The sequence below is a fragment of the Gobio gobio genome (genome assembly GCF_949357685.1).
Source record: "Gobio gobio genome assembly, chromosome: 1".
Lineage (NCBI taxonomy): Eukaryota > Metazoa > Chordata > Actinopteri > Cypriniformes > Gobionidae > Gobio > Gobio gobio.
The window spans coordinates 31640599-31666990 of record NC_137097.1 but is presented as its reverse complement, the minus strand read 5'-3'; the positions used below and the strand labels follow the sequence as shown (position 1 = coordinate 31666990).

Sequence of the window (26392 nt, the reverse complement as noted above, 5' to 3'; positions counted from 1 at the left end):
TGGTATGGGTAAGTTTAAGGGTAAAGATAGGGACAGGTGTGGTGGTATGGGTAAGTTTAAGGGTAAAGATAGGGACAGGTGTGGTGGTATGGGTAAGTTTAAGGGTAAAGATAGGGACAGGTGTGGTGGTATGGGTAAGTTTAAGGGTAAAGTTAGGGACAGGTGTGGTGGTATGGGTATGGGTAAGTTGTAGTTAGGGACAGGTGTGGTGTATGGGTAAGTTTAAGGGTAGAGTTAGGGACAGGTGTGGTGTATGGGTAAGTTTAAGGGTAGAGTTAGGGACAGGTGTGGTGTATGGGTAAGTTTAAGGGTAGAGTTAGGGACAGGTGTGGTGTATGGGTAAGTTTAAGGGTAGAGTTAGGGACAGGTGTGGTGTATGGGTAAGTTTAAGGGTAGAGTTAGGGACAGGTGTGGTGGTACACAGTAAAATCCCCAGAGTTAAATTAACACTGCTCAGAGAACATTTGGTCCCACTCTACAGAGTGTTAAAGTAACACTGAATCAGTGTTAAAGTTAATGAGATAATTAAGAGATTAATTAAGTGATAATTGACCATTAGTGGTGAACACCTGATGATAATGAGTAGAATCACTGAAGGAAAGAGAAAAAGAAAAACACAAGAACTACGACTGACTATTAAAAAGACATTCAATCTCTGAAGATCTCAGCAGAGGAGGATTAAACAACTCCACAAACAGCATTACCAGCTTCACACATTACTAACCAGACAGACTTTATTTCTATCAGACGACTACAGAAGCTCTTATTGAGGTTTAGATGTTGATGTTTTATTGAAAATTAAAGTTGTTTGAAGTTACCATCATTGTGATTAGTGTTTGCTTTAATTGGGCTCTTGACCCTTGACTTGCAAACATAAGATTTTCTCTGGCTGCTGTAACTGTTCGTTACGGTGAAAATGGCAAGAAAATCTTGACGCTTGTTGTTTATGATACAGTTGTTATCATCATATAGTGCCTTATTTGCTGATCCCCTGAAAGTCATTGATTATAGGAGACTTGTGATTCGCCGTAAGAAATTCGCAGAAGATCCAGCAATGTTATCATCAGAGAAACTAAACAATTATCAAAACATTTTTACATAAGATTTGTACTGCGGTTTACTAACACATCACACAATAAGCACTTCTAACTCCTGCGAGTTTTACTCACACATAGACATCAAGAATCAGCCTATGAATCTTAACAATGGTGACAAAGCCAATGGAGGCCTTTCAGAGCCATCAGATTTCAACTAAAATATCTTCATTTCTGTTCCGAAGATGAACGGAGGTCTGACGGGTGTCGAACGACATGAGGGTAAGTAATTAATGACAGAATTTTCATTTTTGGGTGAACTAACCCTTTAAAGGCCCACTGAAGTGCCTTGAAACATGCAGCATTATTCAATGTGTTGACGTAATTTTCCCTGAAACGACTCCAGCTGTTAGCAGCTCCTCCCTTTTTTTGAAACAGCCAATAGCGTTTCGTTATTACCACAGTTTGACTAGAGCCTTTCTGTTTGGTAAAGCCAGTTTCCTTTGAATCTCTAACCGTTTATCATCATAATCTCTTCCATATCTCTTTGAAATACAGCACTCTGTGCAGAATTTTAATGGGTCCGATGTGTTTTGTTGTCTGCGCCGACTCGTGCATATGATCCGCGCTGCGCTCTCGTCTCTCTAGTCAACGGCTCTGGTCTAGACTATGTGTGTGCGGTGCGTGAATTATTGTGAACCCAGACTTCATTCGCCTCAAATGAAAGCATATTTACACCATCTGAATCGTTTCCTATCGCATGTAGTGCGCTATGTGCCGTTCACCATGTAGAAAATAGTAAATGCATGAACAACTGACCGTTTTCAGACGCAGTTCAGGGTCTATTTATAATGCAGGGGGCGGGACTTCAGATTCTAGAGCGCATTTGATTGGACAGACGATTTGATGAGAAGGTGAATTCTGCGATGATGTCATCAAAATCTGTGATTCGTTTTAACGGAAGTGAGAGACTTTAAGTTTTGAATGCTTATGTCTCCTAAATGCAAATTTTGTCATTGTTTTGGAGCACACTAGCTTATTCATAACCTTAAGGCTAAGGTAATCATACTAAAAGCTAAAAAACTTTATTTTGATTTCAGTGGGCCTTTAAAGAGCTATAAAGGGGCTTAAGTATGGCAATGGTGATATATATATATAGCACCTTAACCACCCAAAATAACCACTAAAGAACCAATTTTTTGGTTGTTTGTGAAGAAATATCAGTAAAATATTCACAAACAATTGTCATTTGTGACATATATGTTGCATTTATTGATTGATCTTAAACCTCCAAAAGACAGCAGATAAACTGAAGTGAATCTCATCAACACGTCGCAAGAAACATTAACAGCTGACTGCGTATCCATAGCATTTTTGAAACAGTCCTCTAAAAATGTAAAAATGATCTCATTCTCAAGCACACAAAAATATAGATGCCTTTACAGTGGTATGAGGAACTGACAAAAAAAATTCCATAAGCAAAAAATAACCTTGTGCATTTCAAAATATTTCTATTTGATTACATGAAAGTGGCACTACTAAATATCAGTGTCATTTGACTCCAAAATGCAGTGGTAATCTGGGTTACATCTTCCACATAAAATGCACCAGTTTTTCAGGTTTTATGGGTTCTTCCAAATAAGTTTTCTGTAGAATCCAGCAGGTGACAAAAACACTCAGCCCTGTTCACAAGAAGGAAATCAAGAAAAAGAAAATGTTACAAGCTGTGGAATCTGACCTCCCGGACATCCTGAACGCACAAGAAAAATACTGATTTAAAGGAAAATACCTCACCTCACTGCTGAGTACTCGCCTCATTGAGGGCCTGTAGTTTAGCTATGAGGAACTTCTTATCTTCACCCTCCTAAGAAACCGGATAAGATGTTACCAAGAAATAATGAATCTGTAAAAAACCCTAACCCACCCCTGTTTAGCGATTTGAGCCCTAGATTCAAGCATTAATCTATCCTGCACCGTTTGTATTGAAGACATGAATGACACATCAACACACTTGTTGTGGTGTGTGTGTGCTACGATTTTTCGAAATAATCAAACAAAACAATTTCTTGTTCTTGTTGGAACTGAATCCTATCTTGATACAAGAATCAGCAACCACATAGCATCATCCTGACAACACCCCAGAAATAAAAATAAATATTTTAAATAAAATAAAAATACAAATAGAAGTTGAAATTATATTCTTGTCAACCCTCATTGCTAAATGATGCTTATTCATTTTCTAGGTAAAGAAGTATAAAAAGTCTGCTGAACATATTGTGACCAGGTCATATTTTCTCTTGCAATAACAAATGTGCTTTATAAACACAAAGTTGGAGCAGCCAGAGAAAAATAATATTAAAAAAGTAATGGGTCAATAGCCCAACTAAAACAAACACTGATCACCACCAAACAAAACTTTCATTAAAACATTAGCAGTCTAAACTTTTGGGTAACGCTTTAGATTACGGCCCGGAAAGTACTGGTAAGTAAAGAGAATTTACAGCATAATTTTTGGTAATTACAGTGTAACTATAAAGTAATAAAGGGGTAACTATCAGGAAAATTAACACATTATTTATACTGTAGCTATTTTTTAATTAAGGGGTAATTATCCATGTAGTTACAGGGTAAGTGAATCAGCGGCCTGTAAATTAAAGTGGTTCTTGTTCCCCTCTTGTTTCGTGTAGTTACAGGGTAAGTGACACATACAAAATCTGATATCAATCGGAAATATTTATTTGAAAAACATCTTAATCCAAAACAGATTTGACACTTCTTATTAATTTTTTTAAAATAAACCTTTCATTTCAAATAATGTCCGGACAGAGAGGCACGTTTTTCCCTTTTTTGCTTCTCTTGCTTGTCTTCCTCTTCTTGTTCCACTTCTTCTTTATCGTTATTTCCACTGATGGATCATAAGAGGAATCCCATGTCTTTTGATATTTTATATTATTATTTATTAAAATAAAAAGTACAACAAAAAAAAAGCTAAGCATTCTCAAACGCAAGCAAAAGCACCCTCAGTTGAAACTGTAATATTGGCGAAACAGATTTGACAGATTTGCAAATTTGTTTCCTCTGGAGAGCGTCAAATGCATGTATTTACAGCGTGTTTTTGCAGCGGTGAGTAATGCAGCCAATCACAGATAGTTGTTGATTTCTCGAACGCGATCAGAATCTCACCGCTCAAAACGGCAGCGTTTTTAGGCTATTCAGCAGGGACGTTGTTAGGCCTATTTTAGGGGGGCTGAAGCTACGCCAAAATGTTCCTAAGCCCCCCTAAATGATAATAAGAACAACAATAACAATTAGATTTATCAATAACCGTATCCTCATTCATATTTAGACACAACAAATAATATATATCCAGCTACCAAAAAATTGCCGAAAAGTCGGAAGTTGGACAGAAGTACAAAGAGTCGTTGTGCTATGAAGATGATGCACCACGTCTCGTTGCATTGGTGTGAACTGTGGCAGCTTTCAGAGCGTTGCAGACCGGAGCGCTACTGCAAGTAACTGGAGGATTCGTCTCGTCGTTACCAAGGTTATAAACGTTAACGAAAACGATGGAATAAACGAAAACTAGGTAGGTTGTCGTTAACTGAAATAAAAATAAAAACGAGGCATTACAAAGAAACGATAACTAACCAAAACAGTAATGTGTGTTTGGCAAAACTAACTAAAATAAAATTATAGATTAAATGTCCTTAGTTTTCATCTTTATCAATGTCTTTCATAGAGCAAATAACGTTCAGCTGCATTTCCTTTCCCTGCGTCTCTCACTCACGCTCTCTCTCGCATACACACGCACACACACACACACACAGTCCCTCCCCTCCGTGCACACCGCGTCTCCATGAGAACGAGTGTTCGACGTTGAAAGCAAGTTCATGAAAGGTTGGTATCTCGTGAACACCTTTACACAATCACACATTAAAAAGTGGTATAAAAATATTTTTAATTCTGAATATAATTTTGTCAGTGTGTTAATGTCGACCCGAGAAGCGATTGCTACTTTAGAAAGTTAACTAGTCGCAAGTTTGAGGTAAAATGCACTTGGGTTGTCGATGTCAAAACACTATATAAGCTGTGATTCAAATATTAAATAATATCATTTGTTTACTCTTACACTAAATGTTTGCGGCTTCAGTCCAGATGAGTCGGCTATTGTATAGGGTAAATTTAGTATAGGGTGTGAAAAATGTACAGCTGTGGTATTTGTATAGGTTAAGCTCAATTTAGGTTTAGGTTTAGCTTATTTGTATTTTAGCTCAAAAATGGGTTTGAATACATGCGGTTCTGTGTAATTAAATAGCATTCTGTGGACAACCTATCTTATATAGAGAGGAATTAGATATAGTATGCTATAACTTTGTCATACATTTACATGAGCAGACAGATAGCATTTAAGTCATTGCTTATAGTAACTCATCAGTAAATTCCCCAATGCTGCTTTGATGTGTCTTAAAGCTAACATTACAGTAACTTTTCTTTAACGGAGTAGAAATGGAAGAAGAGAATATGTCTGTCACGTTTAACTTTGTTAACATCTTGGTTTCTTGACTGGTTGTTGACATAAGTGTAGCTCTAGATGTGAGTGCAAAGATTTTGCAAACGCAAGTTACAAATACCCTGGGGGCTAAGCCCCACCTGTCTTCCAATCCTAGTGACATCCCTGCTATTCAGTGCTGAGTTAATGCAGGCTCGCGTAACCTCTCATTAACAAGACACGATGTAAGTAAGATATTTATTGTTGACAACTTAATTTTTATAACGGAGCTTTGTGAGATCGCGATGAACTGACAAAGCAACAGCATTTTAGTGATCGTAGCGATCTTGGCTCACTGTCGAGGCTACAGTCTGTCACATTCATTGAATAAAACTATTATTGCTAAGAGGACCGATGGCCAATTGCATGCTGCAAAGTTTAGGAAGTGACATCTAAATACAAATGCCTCTGCATGAGACAGAAATATCCTCCTGAGACCCAGAATAGAGGTGTTAATGATATTTTAGCGAATTTCTCTGACAACATGCACAGTTTTAAGTCTGGATATTCTTATGAAATATGAGACATTCTTATGAAAATATTATTAAATATTACATTAAAGGGTTAGTTCACCCAAAAATGAAAATTCTGTCATTAATTACTCACCCTCATGTCGTTCGAGACCCGTAAGACCTCCGTTCATATTCGGAACACAAATGAAGATATTTTTGTTGAAAGCTGATGGCTGTGAAAGGCTTCAGATAGGCCTCCATTGGCATTCAGTACACTTATACTCCCAAGACCCATAAAAGGCACTTAAAACGTTGTTACAAAGTCCATCTCACCACAGTGACTCTACAATAATCTTACGATGCGACGACAATAGTTTTTGTTCGCAAAAAAAAATTTAAATAACACCTTTATCCAACTTGTATTGTCTTCCGTGTGTGCCTCCACGACGCATGCGCGAGAATATGACGCAGATCCGGCGTTCGGACACATGACCCAGAAGCGATTTGTTTACAATCAGAGGAAGACGCGCGTGTCTAAGCTGTTGGATTCTACATTCGGCGTAGTGCTCAAAATGGGTCTTAAGTGTGCATTTCATGGATTCCCGAACCCCGGCGCTACGTCATATTCTCGCGCATGCGTCGTGAAGGCACACGCGGAAGGCAATAACAAGCTGGATAAAGATGTTATTTTAATTTTTTTTTTTTTTGCGCACAAAAACTATTGTCGTCGCATCGTAAGATTATTGTAGAGTCACTGTGGTGAGATGGACTTTGTAACGACGTTTTAAGTGCCTTTTATCGGTCTTGGGAGTATAAGTGTACTGAATGCCAATGGAGGCCTATCTGAAGCCTTTCTCAGCCATCAGCTTTCAACAAAAATATCTTCATTTGTGTTCCGAATATGAACGGAGGTCTTACGGGTGTCGAACGACATAAGGGTGAGTAATTAATGACAGAATTTTCATTTTTGGGTGAACTAACCCTTTAATAGACCATTTGTAGCAAAATATTTGTGAAATTCCAATTATTGGTAAAAGTGAATAGTAAATAAATAATTATACATTTCTCACTGTACACTGCTATGGTGGAGCACATTTACTAGAGCACCCTCAGTGATTTGATTCTGGAACCGGGCCTGTTCTCGCGCAAATTTCATCTGAAACACATGCGAGAACTGGCATCTCTGTCTTCTAGTCTTGTTTGTTTCTCATTGCTATTATCATATATTATTTTATTGTTTGTATACTGTTGTTGTGAGCATTACAAAAATAAAAACCAACAGCATCCGACATCGGCATTACCAGAGTTTCTCGGCGCGCTCACGTCACGCTTCAAGTTACGTCAAGCGTAAACTCAACCCTCGCATACACACGCAGATGACTGCTGGTCGGAAGCGATAGTCTACAGCAGGGGTCTCCAAACTCGGCCCTGGAGGGCCGCTGTCCTGCAGAGTTTAGCTTAGAGTTTAAATTAAGCAGACTTTGTTTAATATCAAAAGCAGGTTTGGCAATTTGGTGTGAGAGTGCGTGAGAGTTGGCAACCCTGATAAAACTATTGTTGCTAAGTGGACCGTAAAGTTTCGCAAGTGACATCTAAATATAAATGCCACTCTGCACGAGACAGAAATATCCTCCTGAGACCCAGAATAGAGGATTTGCCTCTGAAGAGGACATTATATTTTAGCGAATTTCTCCGACAACATACACAGTTTTAAGTCTGGATATGAAATATGAGACATTCTTATGAAAATATTATTACACTTCTTTTTACATTACATATTGTCCCAAAACACATCAATATGCAAATTAAATAGTGTATAGATGCATTGCCTAGAATGGGAATTGCTTTTATGGCCACGTTTACCCATATATTGCGTAAAAATTTAAATGGTATATCAAATTATTCTGTATCTTTCATAACATTGAGAATCATCTTTTTACAAAGTTTGGATAAAACAAACCTTGAAGCACAAAAATTGATTGGTGAATGAAAAAAAAAATCCCATTATTTGTCTATTCATGCCTTTTAATTTGATCAATAAATGGGTTCTGGTGTCCTCTACAGAGCAGAGGATATAGCATATAACATAGGAATTTAAAAAAATATATAAATTAGTTTTTTATGCTCCAACCAATGTAATGACCAGAAAATGTTTTCTGGTTCTCAGGAAGATGACATGTTAAAATAGTAACGCATTAAAGCAATGTAAAGGCAGACTAATAGATTAATAGACAATTTGTAGCAAAATATTTTTGAAATTCTAATTATTGGTAAAAGTGTTGACTTGTAAATAAATAATCATATATTTCTCACTGTACATTGATATGGTGGAGCCGTTGCTTAGCCTATCTGCACTTTACTAGAGCACCCTCAGTAATTTCAGAAGCACCCTCTGTGATTTGATTCTGTAACCGGGCCTGCCTGTTTGATGTTTGAACTTTTAGGAACCCAAATGAGTTTTCATTAGCAGAGATTACTTATTTTTCCCCTTTATTCCCCCAATATTACATATTGTTCCCTTATACCTACACGTACTTACTTTATAGTTGCACTATAATTACCAAAAATTGCGCTGTAAATTCTCTTTACTTACGCAGTACTTTCCGGGCCGTAATCTAAAGCATTATCAACTTTTGTTAATTCTCAACAAGAGTTTTTCTTGATGTTCCATAAGGGTCATATACTCACATAGTCTATCTGTTCTTGTAACTTTTCAATTATCATCTTTTGGCCATCCAAAACTTGCATGTGAATGTATATAATGGTTCTGGAAAGAGATGGAGATGACAGTTTAAAAAATGACCCATCTCTGCTCTATACTGCAGCCAGAAAATCCATGAGCAAGGAATACTCACAGGAACAGGGCTGCAACAATGAAAAGAAAAAAAGGGTAGTCCACCAAGTGAATATAAACCCAGCTGAGCCACTCCAAACTGGGGTTCGAGCTCCCCAGACCGATGATCCACTGCTTGCCTAAGAAGAGCATGTTGTGGAGGCTCCTGAAGGGCCCACAATGTGATGAGGGCGTGATCCTAAAAAAAACAGAAGCAAACAAAACACACTGGCACTAATGACTCTTTATTATTGAAATAATTCTTAAAATATCTTGTGTGTTCCACAGGAAAAAAATAAAGTCATACAGATTTGGAACGATGGGCGAGTAAGTAAATGATGACAGAATTTTTATTTTTGAGTGAAATATCCTTTTAAAATCATAAAATGTACTTATTTTATCAACATGGTATATCTATGTGCAGAGGAAAACCTAAGGTGTGTATTAATGGTTCATTTATTTTAGTTTTTTCTAGATTTGGTCCTTTCCAGATGTCCTGGAGAGTGTAAATGTAATTTTCTGAAGAGACAAACCTCCACATTGTATATATGAGACACGTAAGGGCCCCAATGAATGAGGGTAAAAACAGGAGGCTGATGAAGAGAGTGCTCATCTGAGTGGCCCTCCAGTGTTTCCTGGGTGCTTGGAAGTTCTTCATCAAACTTGTCTATAAAGGGGGTGACACATATGCCCTTAATTGAAAACTCATAAATTTAAGTTATTTTCTAAATTGAAACAAAAGGAAGAGTTAAACCAAAATATGACACTTCAAACGTCCTGCCATTGCAACCCTGTATTGTTTTTTTTCCCCTGACCCTCTATGAAACACAAAATAAAATGTTAAGCAGAATGTCTGATCTGTTCTTTTTTTCATAATTCGAAATTTGATTGGAAGATTCAATCATTTTTTTTCACTGGTGCAGTCCCCTTAAAGGGACAACTTTGTACCTTATCATCCACCAAATATTAGTTATCATCCACCATATTAGTTATAAACTATATTGCCAAAAGTTTTGGGACGCCTGTCTTTACACAGAAATGAACTTTAATGACATCCCATTCTTAATCCGTACGGTTTAATATGGAGCTGGCCCACCCTTTGCCGCTATAACAGCTTCAACTCTTCTGGGAAGGCTTTCCACAAGGTTTAGGAGTGCGTTTATGGGAATATTAAACAGAATATTTGATGGCGCAAGCGCCATCTGTGAGGTCAGGCAATGATGTTGGACGAGAAGGCCTGGCTCCCAGTCTCCACTCGAATTCATCCCAAAGGTGTTCTATCGGGCGAGGTCAGGACTCTGTGCAGGCCAGTCAAGTTCCTCCTCACCAAACTCACTCATCCATGTCTTTATGGACCTTGCTTTATGCAATGGTGGGGCCATCCCCAAACTGTTCCCACAAAGTTGGGAGCATGAAATTGTCCAAAATGTCTTGGTATGCTGAAGTATTAAGAATTCCTTTCACTGGAACTAAGGAGCCAAGTCCAAACCCTGAAAAACAACCCCACACCATAATCCCCCCTTCACCAAACATTACACTTGGCACAATTCAGTCAGGCAAGTACCGTTCTTCTGGAAACCGCCAAACCCAGACTCGTCCATCAGAGACTGTGAGCCAGGCATTCTCATTCAACATCAGTGCATGACCTCAAAAATGCACTTGTCAATTGAATGGTCAAAAATTCCCATAAACACACTCCTAAACCTTGTGGAAAGCCTTTCCAGAAGAGATGATGCTCTTATAGCTGCAGAGGGTGGGCCAACCCCATATTAAACCCTACGGATAAAGAATGGGATGTCATTAAAGTTAATGTGCATGTAAAGGCAGGAGTCTCAAAACTTTTGGCAATATGTCGACCGCTCAAGCCGGTAATTCCAATCAAATGTCAATCAAATTTCATCTTTACAATTGAAGCAATAACGTCATTAAACTCAATCTTCTATCCAAATGAAGCCTAAAAATACTAAGAAGATCTTAACCTTTTTGAAGTAGAACAAGAGAAACAGTTTCCCAATTTGTACTGCAGGCAACAACGGTGAATACAGCACACCGAACCTATAAAAAGAGAATGCATAAAAGACTGTCAGTGAGATGCTATCTGAACATAATTTAATGTTTCTTTATGAGAAGGTGACAGTACCACACAAGTGTTTGACCATAGATGAGCTCCAGAACATCTCGTGCAATGTCAAACTCTAGTTTCCTTCTTCTCAGTATGATGTTACTAATACACATCCTGAAGGGGCAGAAAGAGTCAACAAACTCAGCTAAACATTACGGCCATTATATGGGATCACGAGAACTTACCCCCACAGAAACTCTGCCAAGATGATGTACAGCAACGCAACTATTAGATCCATTAAAACCAAACGATAAAGCTCTTGACCAACAAATGTCTCCCAGCACTGCAAGTAAACAAATGAAAACAACCCTGCGTTATTTCATATTCAACTAATAAGCTCATAGATTAAAGTTCTAAATTATCATTCTCATAAACCCTACAAACAAATTAACTGTGAGGATTGACTGCTTGATCAATATTGCTTTGAATCAGTTTGTCAAAATAATAACAACAGTGTTACTGGATTTAAAACAATGTCTTCAGGTTTCACGATTTTGGTCACCTTTTGGCCTGTCTTGATGTTCTTGAACCAATAGTAACACAATACACTAAAAATGCAACCCTTCAACAACAGGTTCCTGTGAAAGAAGAAACCGAAAGATGTTTGATGAACACTCAGACATCTGATTCTATTAATAACAACCTGTCTTGAACTGTGACGAACTGAACAGATAAGTTATTTAACATCAGTTAAGTTAATGACATAGATTTAAATGACAAATAAGCATGTCCAAAATATATATATATTTTAAATCTAGTTTCAAATGCAAGATTATTATACATGTAATCTCTGTATTCATGCTCAAGTATTACATATTTCAGCAACAAAAACAAGTATGTCTTACACATATTATGAATATCATTGAGTTTTCCAATTAAAAAATATGAGAAATATTTTTTTACAAACAAAACAACTGCTTGCGTGAAAAATTTGTGAAAAAATGTGTCTAAAAGGTTTGGAGTACTTTTCAAGATAAGAGGCATGTGCATTAAAAAGTCACACTAGAGTGAGCAGCAAATGTAAAGTGATTGAAAAGCAAAAGCAAATGAAGCATGCTAAAGTTGCTTCCTGCTGCACAGACCTTCGCTCACAGCGGAATTAGACAGGAAGTGAATAAGAATAGTATGCAAAAAAAACAATGTTAAGCAAAGAAAAAAAAAACATTCATATACAGAGTAATAGTACTCTGACCTTACAATGGACACGTAAATGTGAACACTTGGGGAGTCATAATCTTCCCCCTTGGATAACATGTCGAAGAAACCAGGTAGTAGATGACTGATGCAAGACACGACCAAAGGCAGGGTCAGCAAACGGACTGGGTCATTTTCCTGAATAGATATGCACACACAATTTATCAAATAAAGTATTCAAGATCATATATCAGGCTCATTCTAAGGAAACGCCATTTCAGACTGAAAATGCTATTTTAATTTTAGTTTTAATTGTCACAGCATAACAAGGTTCAGCAAAGAAAAAGGAATTCAAAAATGCATTTCAATAAAATTAAAGTTTTCTATATAACCCATAAAAATGTAACCTGATGAATGGGGACAAATCTGCACATTTGCATTTACAATTGAAAGACTTATTGTATGACCTATTTTACAGATTAAGCGAATAACTTGTTTCACAGCTAACCTCTTCAAAACAATAACAAAGGTGTAGATGGATGATGCAGTGATTGAGCATGGAATCATGGAAATTGTCGTCATATCGATGGATCTAATAATGTTTATGGGGAAATAATGTTTTCTTTAACATGACTGTGGTATGAAGCAGGGCGCGATTACTAATAAGAGACATATCAGCACCACACGCAAGTCCCAGGGGATATAAAGAAATGAGGACATTTCATTCTACACTGTAAAATCCAACAGTGATTCTAACTAACACTTTTTAGTTAACTTTACTTAGTGTCTTAACTCAATTGAAAAAATCTAGTAATCTGTACTATTCACATACTATTCCTTGTTTACTCAGAAAAAACAAGTTAAGATTAATTGATTGGTTTGAGTGCCATTTTGTTAAGCAAAAAAATAAAAAAAATAAAATACCATTATGGTGATAAGTGTTCACTTTGGTTGAGCACTTGGAACATTTATATTATTAAAACTCTCTTTCTAATGCAGCGATGCAACAAGAAATCACAGTTATTTGGTTTCAAAGGAAGAGAAGTAATAAATAGGTTGCTTTTAAAAGTTGACCTAGCTTCTGACTGAATAATTAACTATAGTTAATGAGTCAGAAATTAAGATCATCTTTTAAAATTAACCTATGTAATATTTTCCTTTGTCATATAACGATCATTTACAATTGTATTGCTAACACTTACGTCATAAACACCTGTGGAACTTTTAAATGAGTTGATATAATCCCTCTATATTTGTAACAAAAGATATTGCAGCTGATCATGCTTGAGTCACACACAGACTTCAACATTCAGCATGCAAAACACAACAATGGTAACATCTATGGTAGCTAAACTAAGTCAAGAGTAAACCTAAATTAAAAGATCAAGTACTCTCTACAGCTCTTTTTTAGCCACTAGAACTCTTGCGTAAGTGAACTATACTAATTAAGCATTTGTTAGCACAACATACTATTCCTATTTCACTTTACTTGTTTTTTTTAAGGCAATCGGTTTGCATGCTTTTTTCAAGTAAGTCTAACTAATTCGATTTTACAGTGTACCGAACTACCCGCAAGTGCTGAGTTACTACTCATACAGGTCAGTTTATTTGATTAATTAAAATTGTGAGGAAACTCAATGCTGTTTCACTTGGTCTCCACTATCTAAACTGCATTTGCGTGTGTTTAAATTTATGTTATTCTGTGTGTTAGTTTGTTGGCTGTATGAGACTTGCAGTAAGCTACATCAACATTAGAACATCATACTGAAGATATTCTAAAATGTCATCGTGTTGAGCTACATAACATTGATTCGTTTTATGTACATTTGCTCACCTGTCTAATAAAGCACATGCATGGCATCTCTGTCAAGTCAAATCTCGAAAACGCCACGTCGATACTGGTCCTCTTTTGATTTCTCAATTTGTTCCAAAGTCTGCTTGCAATTGACCATAATGTTTTAACGAAACTACAACAGCCACTAGACATTACACATTTGTCCACGTCTGTTGCCATGGTTTCTACGGCAGTAAAAGCGGAAACCGAGGGTAACGCGGATATAATGCCATCGACAGGCGACTCCCCCATACGTCCCGGTTCCTTGGTTACAATTGCAATTTTCCAACGATTTACAAATAGTTTTTTTAATTTGGAATATTGTAAGTACTCAACTGAACAAAATATATAACACTGGCCTAGTGGTTTTTGGATATTTTACTGCAAAAAAAATTACATATTGCACCTTTAATTTGATCAAGTGCTGTATAACTACAAATGGCATTGTTTCTTGAGAATGAGCACAGAATTTCTGTCAAATTTGCTAAATTAAAACACCCTAAAAACAGCTCATAAAACTAGTCCAGAGGATAGACAAAGAAAAACAGTTAACCAGATAATACATTTGAGAATAAAGCTGTCTGCAATGAAATGAGGCAGCAAAAATAACCGGTGTGTGAACTGAACAGGATGTGACTGATCGTTTCCACCATTAGTTGTGTGATTTCTTAAGTGTTAAGTTTCCTGTTGTCTATTCGACACTTTGACCCGACCCTTACCGACTTTTTGGCAATGTAAGGATGGATGTAGTAAACAGCCATCATGCAGGCAGCAATGCAACCTAGGCAAATGGTCCATACTAATAAGTGTACACTCAACCAGCCCAACGTTGAACTCAAGTTCCTCTTCGGTTTTCTGCAGCTGAGCTCTGACAGCATCTCCTAAAACACAAACATTCAGCAGAGTGACTCAAATCTCAACATGTTAGTATGTATTGTTAAAGCTGAAGTGTGTACATTATGCACCACAGAATTGTCCCTGTCTTTCATTGTTTGGACAAACAGGTTATCCTGCTTCAGACGTTCCAGCAGTGGTTTTACTGATGTTGCCAAGTCAGTTGTTTGAAAAAAAAAGACAAAGAAAAAAGTTGAAAGTGCTACAGGGTTTACACTTTTCAGAAAGTCAGCCGACAAATTGCTTGTGCAATGGGCTTGGAGGAAGTATTTTTACATCAAACAAATGACAATAACACTACACAGGAACAAATGAGTAACACAATATTAACATTCCAGTAGCTACTCATTACTAAGAAGAAACTGATTAACAAATAAACAAGTAATAGCAATCTGTCGAATGGATAGTTCACTATTAACTAATCACTCCTGTTATACCTCACAACTACTATAGGAAACTATACACATTTTCATAGTTTTAAAATTAATATCATGGTAATCCACTAGTATTCAAGTCCTTCAGAAGGAGTTACTAATTATTTTTAACAGTATTATAAAGTGAAAAGCCCTTAGCTAGATCAGTAAATAGTTCTATCTGAAGAATATGTACAACTGATTATGTAAGTGATTAAATGTTCAAGTAGTAGTCAAAATGTTAATTTGTTTTGCATTAGTTATTGATTAGTTTAAACTGTGTATGTTTTTTTTTTACTAGTTCTCGTGAAGGTTCGTTCTCTAGTTAGTGATTAGCTTACAGCAATAGCATGTTTTACACATTTGTTCCTGTGTGGTTATTCTATAATGAAACTGTATTTTAAAGTGTTACCCAAATGACTCCCATCACTAAAACCAGCATAAGGTTGTTGGTGGTTTTTTGGAACATTTGAGGTGGTTTCTGGGTGGTTAAAGTGGTTGACTGCAGGCTGGAGGGTTTTTCTGAAGGCAGGAGATCACAAATGGGGAGGGCAGGACCGACAAACTGAAGACATAGGGAGTCCTTAAACCTAACCCTATAAAAGCTTGAGTACACTTCATTTTCCACATTTCCCTCCGTAGAGTGCACAGTAGGCGCACAAAATATTCAGAGTACAGTCCATTGAAAGTGAACGACGCCGTCAAAGTCCCTTTAATGTCAGGAATAGGATGAGGCGAGAACTCAGAGATCCAGAGAAATTGACTTTTATTTGACAAAAATCAAACAAAACAAAAAACTACCCCATTGGGGAAAACAAGACTGGCGACTAGACAGAGTAAAAGAATCAAGCAGGGCAGGACACAAGCAATACATAAGACGACGAACTAAAGTGACAGCACCCTGATATTTAAGGCAAGTCCATTTCACTTGGCGCCATCTTTGAAATGCATCTCGTGCAGCTGTTTCAGCCATGCAAGTACAGCTCCTATCTCTTTGAATGGGCAAACATCAAATTCTCTAAATTTCAAATTTCGAATGACCAGTGAAATCTGACAAGTGTCTCATAAATTTTTTGAGGATGTGTGGTCATGAGCATGTGTCTCAAAACACTGACTGTTACCATAGCAACCAGAGCTTCTAACCGCAGATGTAGTGATGCATTAACTTTATCAATAGGTGATTTGTTCATTTATTCTGAAGGCGGGACTTATTGCGCCATATTGCACGTTGCACTTTCTCCCATTCAGAGTCATTTGAGTGCACCGTCTTTGCAAATCTAAAGTCTTCGAAGTGATGATTTTGAGTGTTCAAATCACTTGTACATATGCTAGAAAAATCGAGCTGCAAGTGTATGTTAGCGAAATGTGCTGATGGAAATTATGTGAACTGTCTTGAGCAAAATGCGGAAAAGGGATTTATACTTTTAGCTTTACCCGAACTGTCTTGTAAAGCCCGGGACACACTGCACGATTTCCGGCTCTCCCAGACAAAAGATTGCCATTGTGAAACAATCGTGGCGATTTCTGTGATCGTGGCTCCTAATTGTTGGTCCTATGTCGTACAGTGAGAGAGGTTCAAAGACAGCCGTTGTCACAGTCTTGCGACCAAAGATTGCCTACGATAATTTTCTGACAGTGTCAGAAATTCAGCATGATCACCACACGGTGTGTTTGCTGTTACTGACCAGCCAATAAAAATGAGACATTAAATCAACGCGACATGGTGCTAAAACTTAAAAATTTCCCTTACTCTTTTGCCACATCCTCTTTTTTTCAGCACACATAAATACTACAACTGCCAAAGTGTGATTCATCATGGTCTTTTTGTTAACCACTAGCACACGCAGACAACATTTTATTCTTCTATAGAAACTTGCATCGCCTACGAGTCAAAAGATGTCATCATCATATAGTCTGCATGCATGTCGTACCCAAGTTTAATAGATCCATGTCGCACAGAGTGTGATTTGTAATTTGTAGGGTTTTGGAGTTGGAAGTCCCCCTTTTTTGAGTTTCATGAAATTCTCATGCTCTTTTTGGAGATCCCCGGCCTGCAGCTTTATCTCATTAACCTTGTGTTAGATTCATATGCTAAGCCTTTAAAATCAGTCATTATACATGACTGAGCTGCATTAGAGAAGACAGTGTTATCGCTATATCAAAAAAGACTCAAGTTTCTTAACACATTAGACACATTCTTAATTCATATGGAATTCATATCTGCGTAACGTGAATGAATTGGTTCTCACTGAAGCTCAAAGTGCTGCGTAACACTAGAATGAACCTCATTGGTTCTCACTGAAGCTCAAACGTGATGCGTAACACAAGAATGAGCCTCACTGGTTCTTGCTGAAGCTCAAACGTGCTGCTTAACGCAAGAATGAACCTCATTGGTTCTTGCTGAAGCTCAAACGTGATGCGTAACACAAGAATGAACCTCATTGGTTCTTGCTGAAGCTCAAACGTGCTGCTTAACGCAAGAATGAACCTCATTGGTTCTTGCTGAAGCTCAAACGTGATGCGTAACACAAGAATGAACCTCATTGGTTCTTGCTGAAGCTCAAACGTGATGCGTAACACAAGAATGAACCTCATTGGTTCTTGCTGAAGCTCAAACGTGATGCGTAACACAAGAATGAACCTCATTGGTTCTTGCTGAAGCTCAAACGTGATGCGTAACACAAGAATGAACCTCATTGGTTCTTACTGAAGCTCAAACGTGCTGCATAACACATGAATGGGGTCCATATTACTGCTCTTAGGAACTAATATGTATCTTTATACGGTACAAAGAGTTCCTTTTAAAGGTACTTCCCCAGTGACAAGCTGTTGTACCCCTAAAGTTACGATTTATGCACACTTTATCTGCACTTCATTGTTCATACATATCTTCAAAACATATTTGTGTATGATATACTGTAACGCAGTTATTAGAGCTGTGGAGCATGAAGTAGTTTTAACATGAATGAACTCATTATGTCTACAAACCTTCAGCTGAGTGCAGATGTTCACCGCCTGCAGTTTAACAGACCTTTTCCTGCTGACTTTAAAATCCCAAGAGCAGAAAACCTTTAAAGCTAGGTTACCAGTGGTCTTGAATGTGCAGAAACTCTTTCCGAATGATTTAGACATGCTGAAAGGAAAAAAGAAAAACTCATTCAGTCATGGGGCAAGCTAATGATGTGAATGTTAATTAATACAATCAGTATAGAAAATAGACAAACCTGTAAACAAGCATTACACATGTGACAAACATGCCTGTTCCCATAGTAAAAATATACGCCAGGGGTATGTTGTAATTGTGATGACACTTTTTAGTTTCAGCTTGGCAGTTTCCACTTGTGGAGTTGGTATAGTGGCCATAAAACATCACAGAGTCTGTGAGAATACCCTTTTGAGGAACAAAAAAATGGTAGCATCCGATAATATGAAGCAGGGAGTTTACTTAAATTCACAGGGAATGGAAGAGATTTCCCTTCCCATGCCCAATGAATCAGCTATGCCATAGAGCAGGGGTTTTCAAACTTTTTGATGCCAAGGACCCCCAAATATGATGAATCTTTTATCATGGACCCCCTTCCTAAAATCCATCTATATATTTTTATGTATGAAAAAATATTTAAACTGTGTGACATTATAAATACCACATATTTTTTCCAAACTTAAATTGGCCATACTTAATGTTGGATATATAAACCTGAAGAAGAACATTTTCAACTAAAAATTATTTGTATAAGCAATTTTCAGAATAAATGTATCTAAGCAGCTTACGTCTTGCGTTAAGAACCCCAGTGAGCAAGATAAAGGGGATTTTAGTGAGAAAAACTCACCAGAAAGATACAAAGCAAACATATACAATTCTGGGAAGTATGTATGGCAAGAAAGGAGTGAACATTTAGAAAGGAAACGGTTATAATGTTTGCTAGACTTTATAAATTCTTGTTTTGTCTTTTCTGGGGACCCCTTACAACCTTCTGGAGGACCCCTGGAGGTCCCTGGACCCGAGTTTGAAAACCCCTGCCATAGAGGTTCTAAAAAAAAAAAACAGCGACCCTGATATAAAGCACTTGCTTTCTAAAATATACATCCTTACCGTGCCAGTAAGCATCCAGAGGTCAGTGTGTTCATTATTTGAAGGTGGAGGTGGAGGTGGATTTGAGATTTGTGGTAAGAGCAGGAAAAGGCTGTTGATGAGGAACAGGAGGATGTTGTAGTGTAACAGTCTTCTGAGGAAGATGAAATAGGACAGGACCCCGGTGCCAAAGCGAGCACTGATCTTTTTAAGCACTTTCTGCCAGAGCTGCATGGATTTCTGCTGGGAGACTCTACCTAACCAGCAACCACACAAAACCTATGCATCAAAAAGAAATGCAGGCAGGTTTAAGAAGTGTTATTTTCAATATCAACCTTCAGAAATCTAAATTTAAAGAATTTAAAAATTTAATTTTCAACAGTGATTTACACTAATCAGGCATGACATTATGACCACTGACAGGTGAAGTGAATAACACTGATTATCTCTTCATCATGGCACCTGTAAGGATTTGAGCGAGTTTGACAAGGGCCAAATTGTGATGGCTAGACTGGGTCAGAGCATCTCCAAAACTGCAGCTCTTGTAAGGTGTTCCCGGTCTGTAGTGGTCAGTGTTTATCAAAAGTGCTCCAAGGAATGAACAGTGGTGAACCGGCGACAGGGTCATGGGCGGCCAAGGCTCAGTGATGCACGTTGGGAGCGAAGGCTGGCCCATGTGGTCCGATCAAACAGACGAGCTACTGTGGCTCAAATTGCTCAAGAAGTTAATGCTGGTTCTGATAAAAAGCTGTCAGAATACACAGTGCATCACAGTTTTATGTGTATGGGGCTGCATAGCCGCAGACCAGTCAGGGTGCCCATGCTGACCCCTGTCCACCGCCAAAAGCACCAACAGTGAGCACGTGAGCATCAGAACTGGACCACGGAGCAATGGAAGAAAGTGGCCTGGTCTGATGAATCATGTTTTCCTTTACATCCCGTGGATGGCCGGGTGCGTGTGCGTCGCTTACCTGGGGAACACATGGCCCCAGGATGCACTATGGAAAGAAGGCAAGCCGGCAGAGGCAGTGTGATGCTTTGGGCAATGTTCTGCTGGGAAACGTTGGGTCCTGCCATCCATGTGAATGTTACATTGACACGTACCACCTACCTAAGCATTGTTGAGACCATGTACACCCTTTCATGGAAACGGTATTTCCTGGTGGCTGTGGCTCTTTCAGCAGATAATGTGTCCTGCCACAAAGCAAAAATGGTTCAGGAATGGGTTGAGGAGCACAACAACGAGTTTGAGGTGTTGACTTGGCCTCCAAATTCCCCAGATCTCAATCCAATTGAGCATCTGTGGGATGTGCTGAACAAATAAGTCTGATCCATGGAGGCCCCACCTCACAACTTACAGGACTTAAAGGATCTGCTGCTAAGATCTTGGTGCCAGATACTACAGCACAACTTCAGGGGTCTAGTGGAGTCCATGCCTCGACAGATCAGGGCTGTTTGGCAGCAAAAGGGAACCAACACAATATTAGTTTTAATAATATTAATAATGTTATGCCTGATCGGTGTACGTGACACATGTGTCCCAAATTCTGGTTAAACAACTCAATTTACCTATACTTTATTTAATCTTAATGTAAATCTGAAAGTTACGTGTAAAAAGACAGTGACCTTCAGAAAGCAAGTTCGAAGCTGATGCCAGTACAGAGCTCTGTTAGCAGAGAGAGGCTGTTCAGCCTCCGAACTAAAGCACAAAGCTCTAAAAAAAAAAAAGAAGAAGACCCATTCAGTTACACAAAGACTTGTACAAAGAAATTAACCATTTCAACACAAAGAACAAATGAATGATTGGATGAAAATAATTTTTAAAAATATGCACTAATGGTATATAAAAGTCTATAGTCTAAAAGTGCTATAATGAATTCTGTACCTTATCTGACGTTTCTCAGCGACACTAAGGGGCATTTCACGCAACAGACGCACACATTCACCTGCAGACAAATCTTGTAGTTTATTCAGCATCTCCTCCTTTTGGGTCACTAGGACCAGGACACAGAAACAAAGTCAGTGTCATTTTCCTGAGGTCCACTTTAATGTGAATAAAGTTTTCACCTAATAAATTGCACCATTTTCTCTCTCTTTCTTGTTGCTAAACAAAGTGCTGTCATGAAACTCTAGATGGCGCAGGCTGATCGGTGCTAAAATCAATCTGTTTGCAATCACATCATTCTCTATAGGGCATAGCTGATTGGTTCCTGCTAGCCAATGAGCTCGCTGCTCAACCTTTAAATATTTGGTCAGCAGCTGCTATAGAAACTGCAGCGGGCTTTCAGAAACCCTCCCCCTTCCCCAGCTCCACCTGTATAGATCTGCTATGGGTAATTCTTGTGCGCTTTATTGTACACAGCAGCGTGTCGCTCATATCATGAGGAATTTGATTCTTCATGATTTACGCCCTGTTTGATTGAAATGATTGGCATTGTGAGTGTGTAACTGCTGCAAACCGGCATCAGCGTATTCCTCCGACTCTCTAAAGACGTCCTGGTTTGCAGTGCAATGAGTGGTGGAGACAGTGTTATGTGGTCGGCGTCTTCGCGGTTTGGTGGATCGGCTCTGGCACTGGGAGAGTGCAGCTGTCTGATTCCATCCTGAGAAAAGGCATGGGTCAGGCAAAGGGAAAAAATAATATATCATAAATGTGACACTGTACAGTTAACAGTGGAAATAGGGTTAGTAAACACATTGCTATAAAGTAGAGAAGACTATGCTGTTTTGAGCCTCAACGTACAGTAGTTCTGTTACAAGTAAATACAAGTAGATTAATGTATAAATAGTAGCATTCATTTTAAAGAAAATATTTAATGTGCAGCATGTTGTATGCAAGATTTATTCAAATGGATCTGAAGGGAGAAATGTTACCATTTTTATGTCATTTTCTTTCACCAGCGTTTTATGTAATTTTAGGGTTTTCTGTACAGGGGACAGAGGGGATATTGCATTTATACCACTGTATATGGGTACGGGGGGGGGGGGGGGGTAGGCCAATATTACATAAAAAAAGGTCATATTCCTCTATTCAGATCCATTTGAATAAATCTTGCCTACATGATACAGACAAAAATCTTTTTTCCAGTATTTTCTGGAATCTAGTGGAAACAGCCAAAACTGTCTGCAGGGTGCTAGAGCACACAAGTTATACACTTTCAAAAATACATTTATAACAAAAAAAATAATCAAAAAGTGCCTCTTATTATTACAGCTCAGACAACATATACTTAAATGTTTATCACTTTTCGCAGTGTTTTATGTAACTTCAAAGGGTTTCCTGTAAAATTACACCAAAATTGTGTATTTAGACCACTGTATGTGGGTATGGGAAGCTTTCTAATTTGGGTAGGCCAAATCCAGGCATAAATGGTCCTAGAGTAATTTAGTGTAAATAAGTTACTTTGTGTAAAACAAAAGTAGAGACTCTAAGCTTTCAAATGGTACCATATGAGGTCAGAGCTCCTCCACAGGGCACTTTGTACAAAATGCAAAATGAAAAGTTTTTCATTTTAAATCATTACATTTTAATATTCTTTTGTTGTGCTTTAAATAAGTATACATATTTAATGTGTTGACTAACATACTCTCGTAAAGCACATGTAAAGTACTTTATTTTAATTTAAAAATACATTTTAAGTGTACTAAACTGCAACTACATTACAAACGTCACAAATATTTTTTAAATTACTTTAATTTTTGAAATTACATTTTGTTTATCTTAAATGCTTGTCAGTACATTCAGCAGCACACTTTAACCATATTTCAAAAACAAACCAAGTAAATATGTAATTACTTTTAAATATGTACTTAAGTCCTATAGGTGGGTCAAATACTGGGCACTTTAAGTTTCAACTAATATAATTTAATATCAATTTAAATTATAATAAATTTTCATTTAATTGCACATGGCATGCAATTAAATGATTAAGTTTAGTTCACACTTAAGTATATTCTTTTAAAAGTGAATTATTTCCGTTCCGTCATAAGTAGACTTTTTAAAATGTAGGTTAAAAATTTACTGCTTTTTCAGAAGGGTTTGTTTGCATATACTATTATTTTGTTAACTTTGTTATTACGTTTGTAATGTTTTTTTTCAGCTATGGTTTTTGGTTTAATGTTAATTGTAAGGTGTACAAATCCATGGAAGATAAAGCATTCTCTCACTGATGGAGCGACTTGGCATGGAGGACAGAACCCTCTGCGTTGAAGAGGACCAGCTATTCCTCTGCAGGGTATTTGTGTGTTTGGACTCATGGTAATGCTGTGCCTCTAGGTCTTCTTGATCCAAATGTGTCAGATCAACTATAAGTAAAAAAACAAAACAAAAAAACAGTAAGTTATTACTTCCCAGTGTTTTATTTATGGTTTTCACACCAGGCTGTCTGTATGCTGTGTGCCCACATCTCACTGCTCTGTATGAACTCCTAACAGCTTCCAGCTCAATCTCGTCTTCATATTCATCTCCACTGGAAATCCTCTCCATGATCAGGGATGCAGCCATCCAGACTGTCTAGAGCTGTGTGCATCAGAGCAGAAACTGTTGTGATGATGGGTCATTATAAAGAATGAACTTCTTTATTAAGGTGCAATACTTGCCTGGGATTTTCTTCCCAGAGGATGTCTTAATTAAATAAACCATATGGATGAAGCATAAAAACAAACACAATGTGTAATCAAGCCTTAAACGCATACCTCGGGTCTTTATCGACCCGGGATGTCATTCACTACACCTTACCCCTCATTTTAATGTTTTTAAAGTTAGACATCAACCTTCTTAGTTTTCCTCAATCTATTGTTAAAAAAAATTAAAATAAATTGTTAAAAAGTGTATAGCGACCCGAGGTGTGTAAGTATATTTTTTCTGCTCAATAGTAATTGAATCTTTGCTGACTGAATAAGTGCAGTTCATCTTTATTCCACAAGGAGGCAATGTCTGACACACAATGATGAAGTGACGTTTCACACATAGTTACCGCAGACAGAAAACAAAAGAATAGGAAGGATCATCAGCAAAACTTGAAATGGCTCAGAGATTTACAGCAAAGTGAATCCTTAAAGTTCCCAAAGGCAACAAAATATGCATTAGGATAGTTTTATACTAGTACTGCGGCAGGTTGAGATCCATCTGTGTTAGATATAGATCCGGGTCCCTGAAGACCCAAATATGTAATATAATGACGATATGTTGAAACATTCATGCAATTAATTTGTCAAAATCAAATTCACAATATCATAACATAATAAACGCTACTCTCTTTACAATAAGGTTTCATTAGTTAACATTAGTTAATGTATTAACTAACATGAACTAACCATGAGCAGTACATTTGTTACTGTATTTGTTCATCTTTGTTAACGTTAGTTAATAAAAATCCAGCTGTTCATGGCTTGTTCATGTTAGTTCACAGTGCATTAACTAATGTTAACAAGATTTTAATAATGTATTAGTAAATGTTGAAATTAACATTAAAAAAGATAAATAAATGCTTTATACGTGAAGTTCATTCGTTTATGTTAACTAGTTAACTAATGTTAACTAATGAAACCTTATTGTAAAGTGTTACCATAAATAATAGTTTGATGTGTTATTGGGGTTGAAAAAAGGTTGATGTGATATTGCTTAATTATATCACAAATTATAATATACAAATCCAGATCTCATACAAGTACTTTTTTGCAACAATTTCTTGAACATTTGTGAGCATTCATTTTAGTGACATCTTTGACACAATCCCATCCCTCATTAATTTCTGAACCGGCACATTAAATAAATCAAATTAGAAAAAAAGTTATTGATTGCATCTGAGGTTTTACATTCAATCACATTAATGATGTTAATAAATACATCAGATAATGCACCGGCAATTTAGTAATATCCCAGCAGTTGTGGTCTTGACCCAGTCTTGAAAAAAAATCCAGAGTCCTCTTAGTCTGAGACCAAGACAAGACAGAGTATATGTGGATGAGACCGAGACAAGATCAAGACCTTCAAAAAAGGTACTACAACACTAAATATAATATTAACAAAACAACAGGCCACCTAGTGTAGGCTACATATAGAAAGTACACTTTCACGTCCGTTTCTTAACACACTTAAGCACACTTTTAAATAGTTCACTTTGTAATAATGTCAAATTAAAAGTTCTACTTTTAAGTACTTTACATGTGCTTTTAGTCAACACATCAAAATGAGTGCATCTTTAAATATTTTTAAAACATGAGTTAAAATGTATATTAATGTACTAAATTGCAACTTCATCATTACAAATGACATTAAAGTATATTTTAGTTTGCCATAAATGCTTGTCAATTCGACAGTAACTTTAACAAACATTGCATTTGCATTTAATATAATATAATATAAACTACAATACATGTTTATTGGATTGCAGTTAACATGCAATCATGTGTCTGAAAGCATGGCATTATGTTCACACTGAAGTACATTCCTTCAAATATAATATTATTTCCGTAATATTAGCTGTAGAGCTAATTTTAGTTTACATCAAACCCCTTTAACAACACTCCTCTTAGATAGAAAAGGCACATATGACAGCTGTCCGGAGAAAAATACCAACAATTATGATACTCACCTTATCAGCTGCAGGTGCTTCAAATACAGTCTAAAGAAAATACGATGTACAAAGTTTGCATACATATAAAAAAATGAGCGGCTCGTAGTTTAACAATAAGCATTCTGGGAGTGAGCAGAAGCACTTCACAGTTGACAGACAGTATACAAAGTGACAAACCACAGTCAGCATGCAAGGGAGGAAGAAACACTTTTTTTTTTTTTAGGTTACGTTGGTACTATTTTCACAAGCAGCCCGCGGTGTATGTAGATAGAAATGGCTCATTCTAAGGTACTAAAATCATAACTGTTAGCTATTTAAGGTCTTTATACTCCACTGAAAACATGTATATTATATTGCATTTCTGTCAATAGATCCTCATAAATATTACACACTGCACCTTTAACGGTCAATCAATGAGTCTATAGATATCTATAGGTTCTGTATATAGATTCAACTGATTTGCATTTTCTCAAAACA

At 37.2% G+C, this 26392-nt stretch overlaps 1 protein-coding gene across 2 annotated transcripts; it reads right to left on the bottom strand.

Moving 5' to 3' along the window:
* Nucleotides 1-2278: 2278 nt before the first annotated feature.
* Nucleotides 2279-26085, bottom strand: tmc6a (transmembrane channel-like 6a). Of its 2 annotated transcripts, XM_079826107.1 has the most exons (20): nt 25934-26085; nt 23742-23856; nt 23505-23642; nt 21797-21940; nt 21223-21331; nt 20964-21051; nt 19359-19616; nt 18490-18656; nt 18254-18398; nt 14678-14839; nt 12183-12322; nt 11493-11568; nt 11176-11273; nt 11009-11104; nt 10848-10923; nt 9402-9535; nt 8891-9067; nt 8724-8802; nt 2829-2898; nt 2279-2716 (listed from the first exon to the last, which is right to left on the bottom strand). In XM_079826107.1, exons 2-19 carry the CDS (start codon nt 23839-23841, stop codon nt 2830-2832), a joined length of 2256 nt encoding a protein of 751 aa, XP_079682233.1. In that variant the 5' UTR covers nt 23842-23856; nt 25934-26085; the 3' UTR covers nt 2279-2716; nt 2829. The 2 variants fall into 2 exon arrangements, with proteins under 2 accessions (XP_079682233.1, XP_079682234.1); XM_079826108.1 differs by lacking the exon at nt 11493-11568 and having other exon boundaries at nt 12188-12322; nt 25934-26063.
* Nucleotides 26086-26392: the final 307 nt, after the last annotated feature.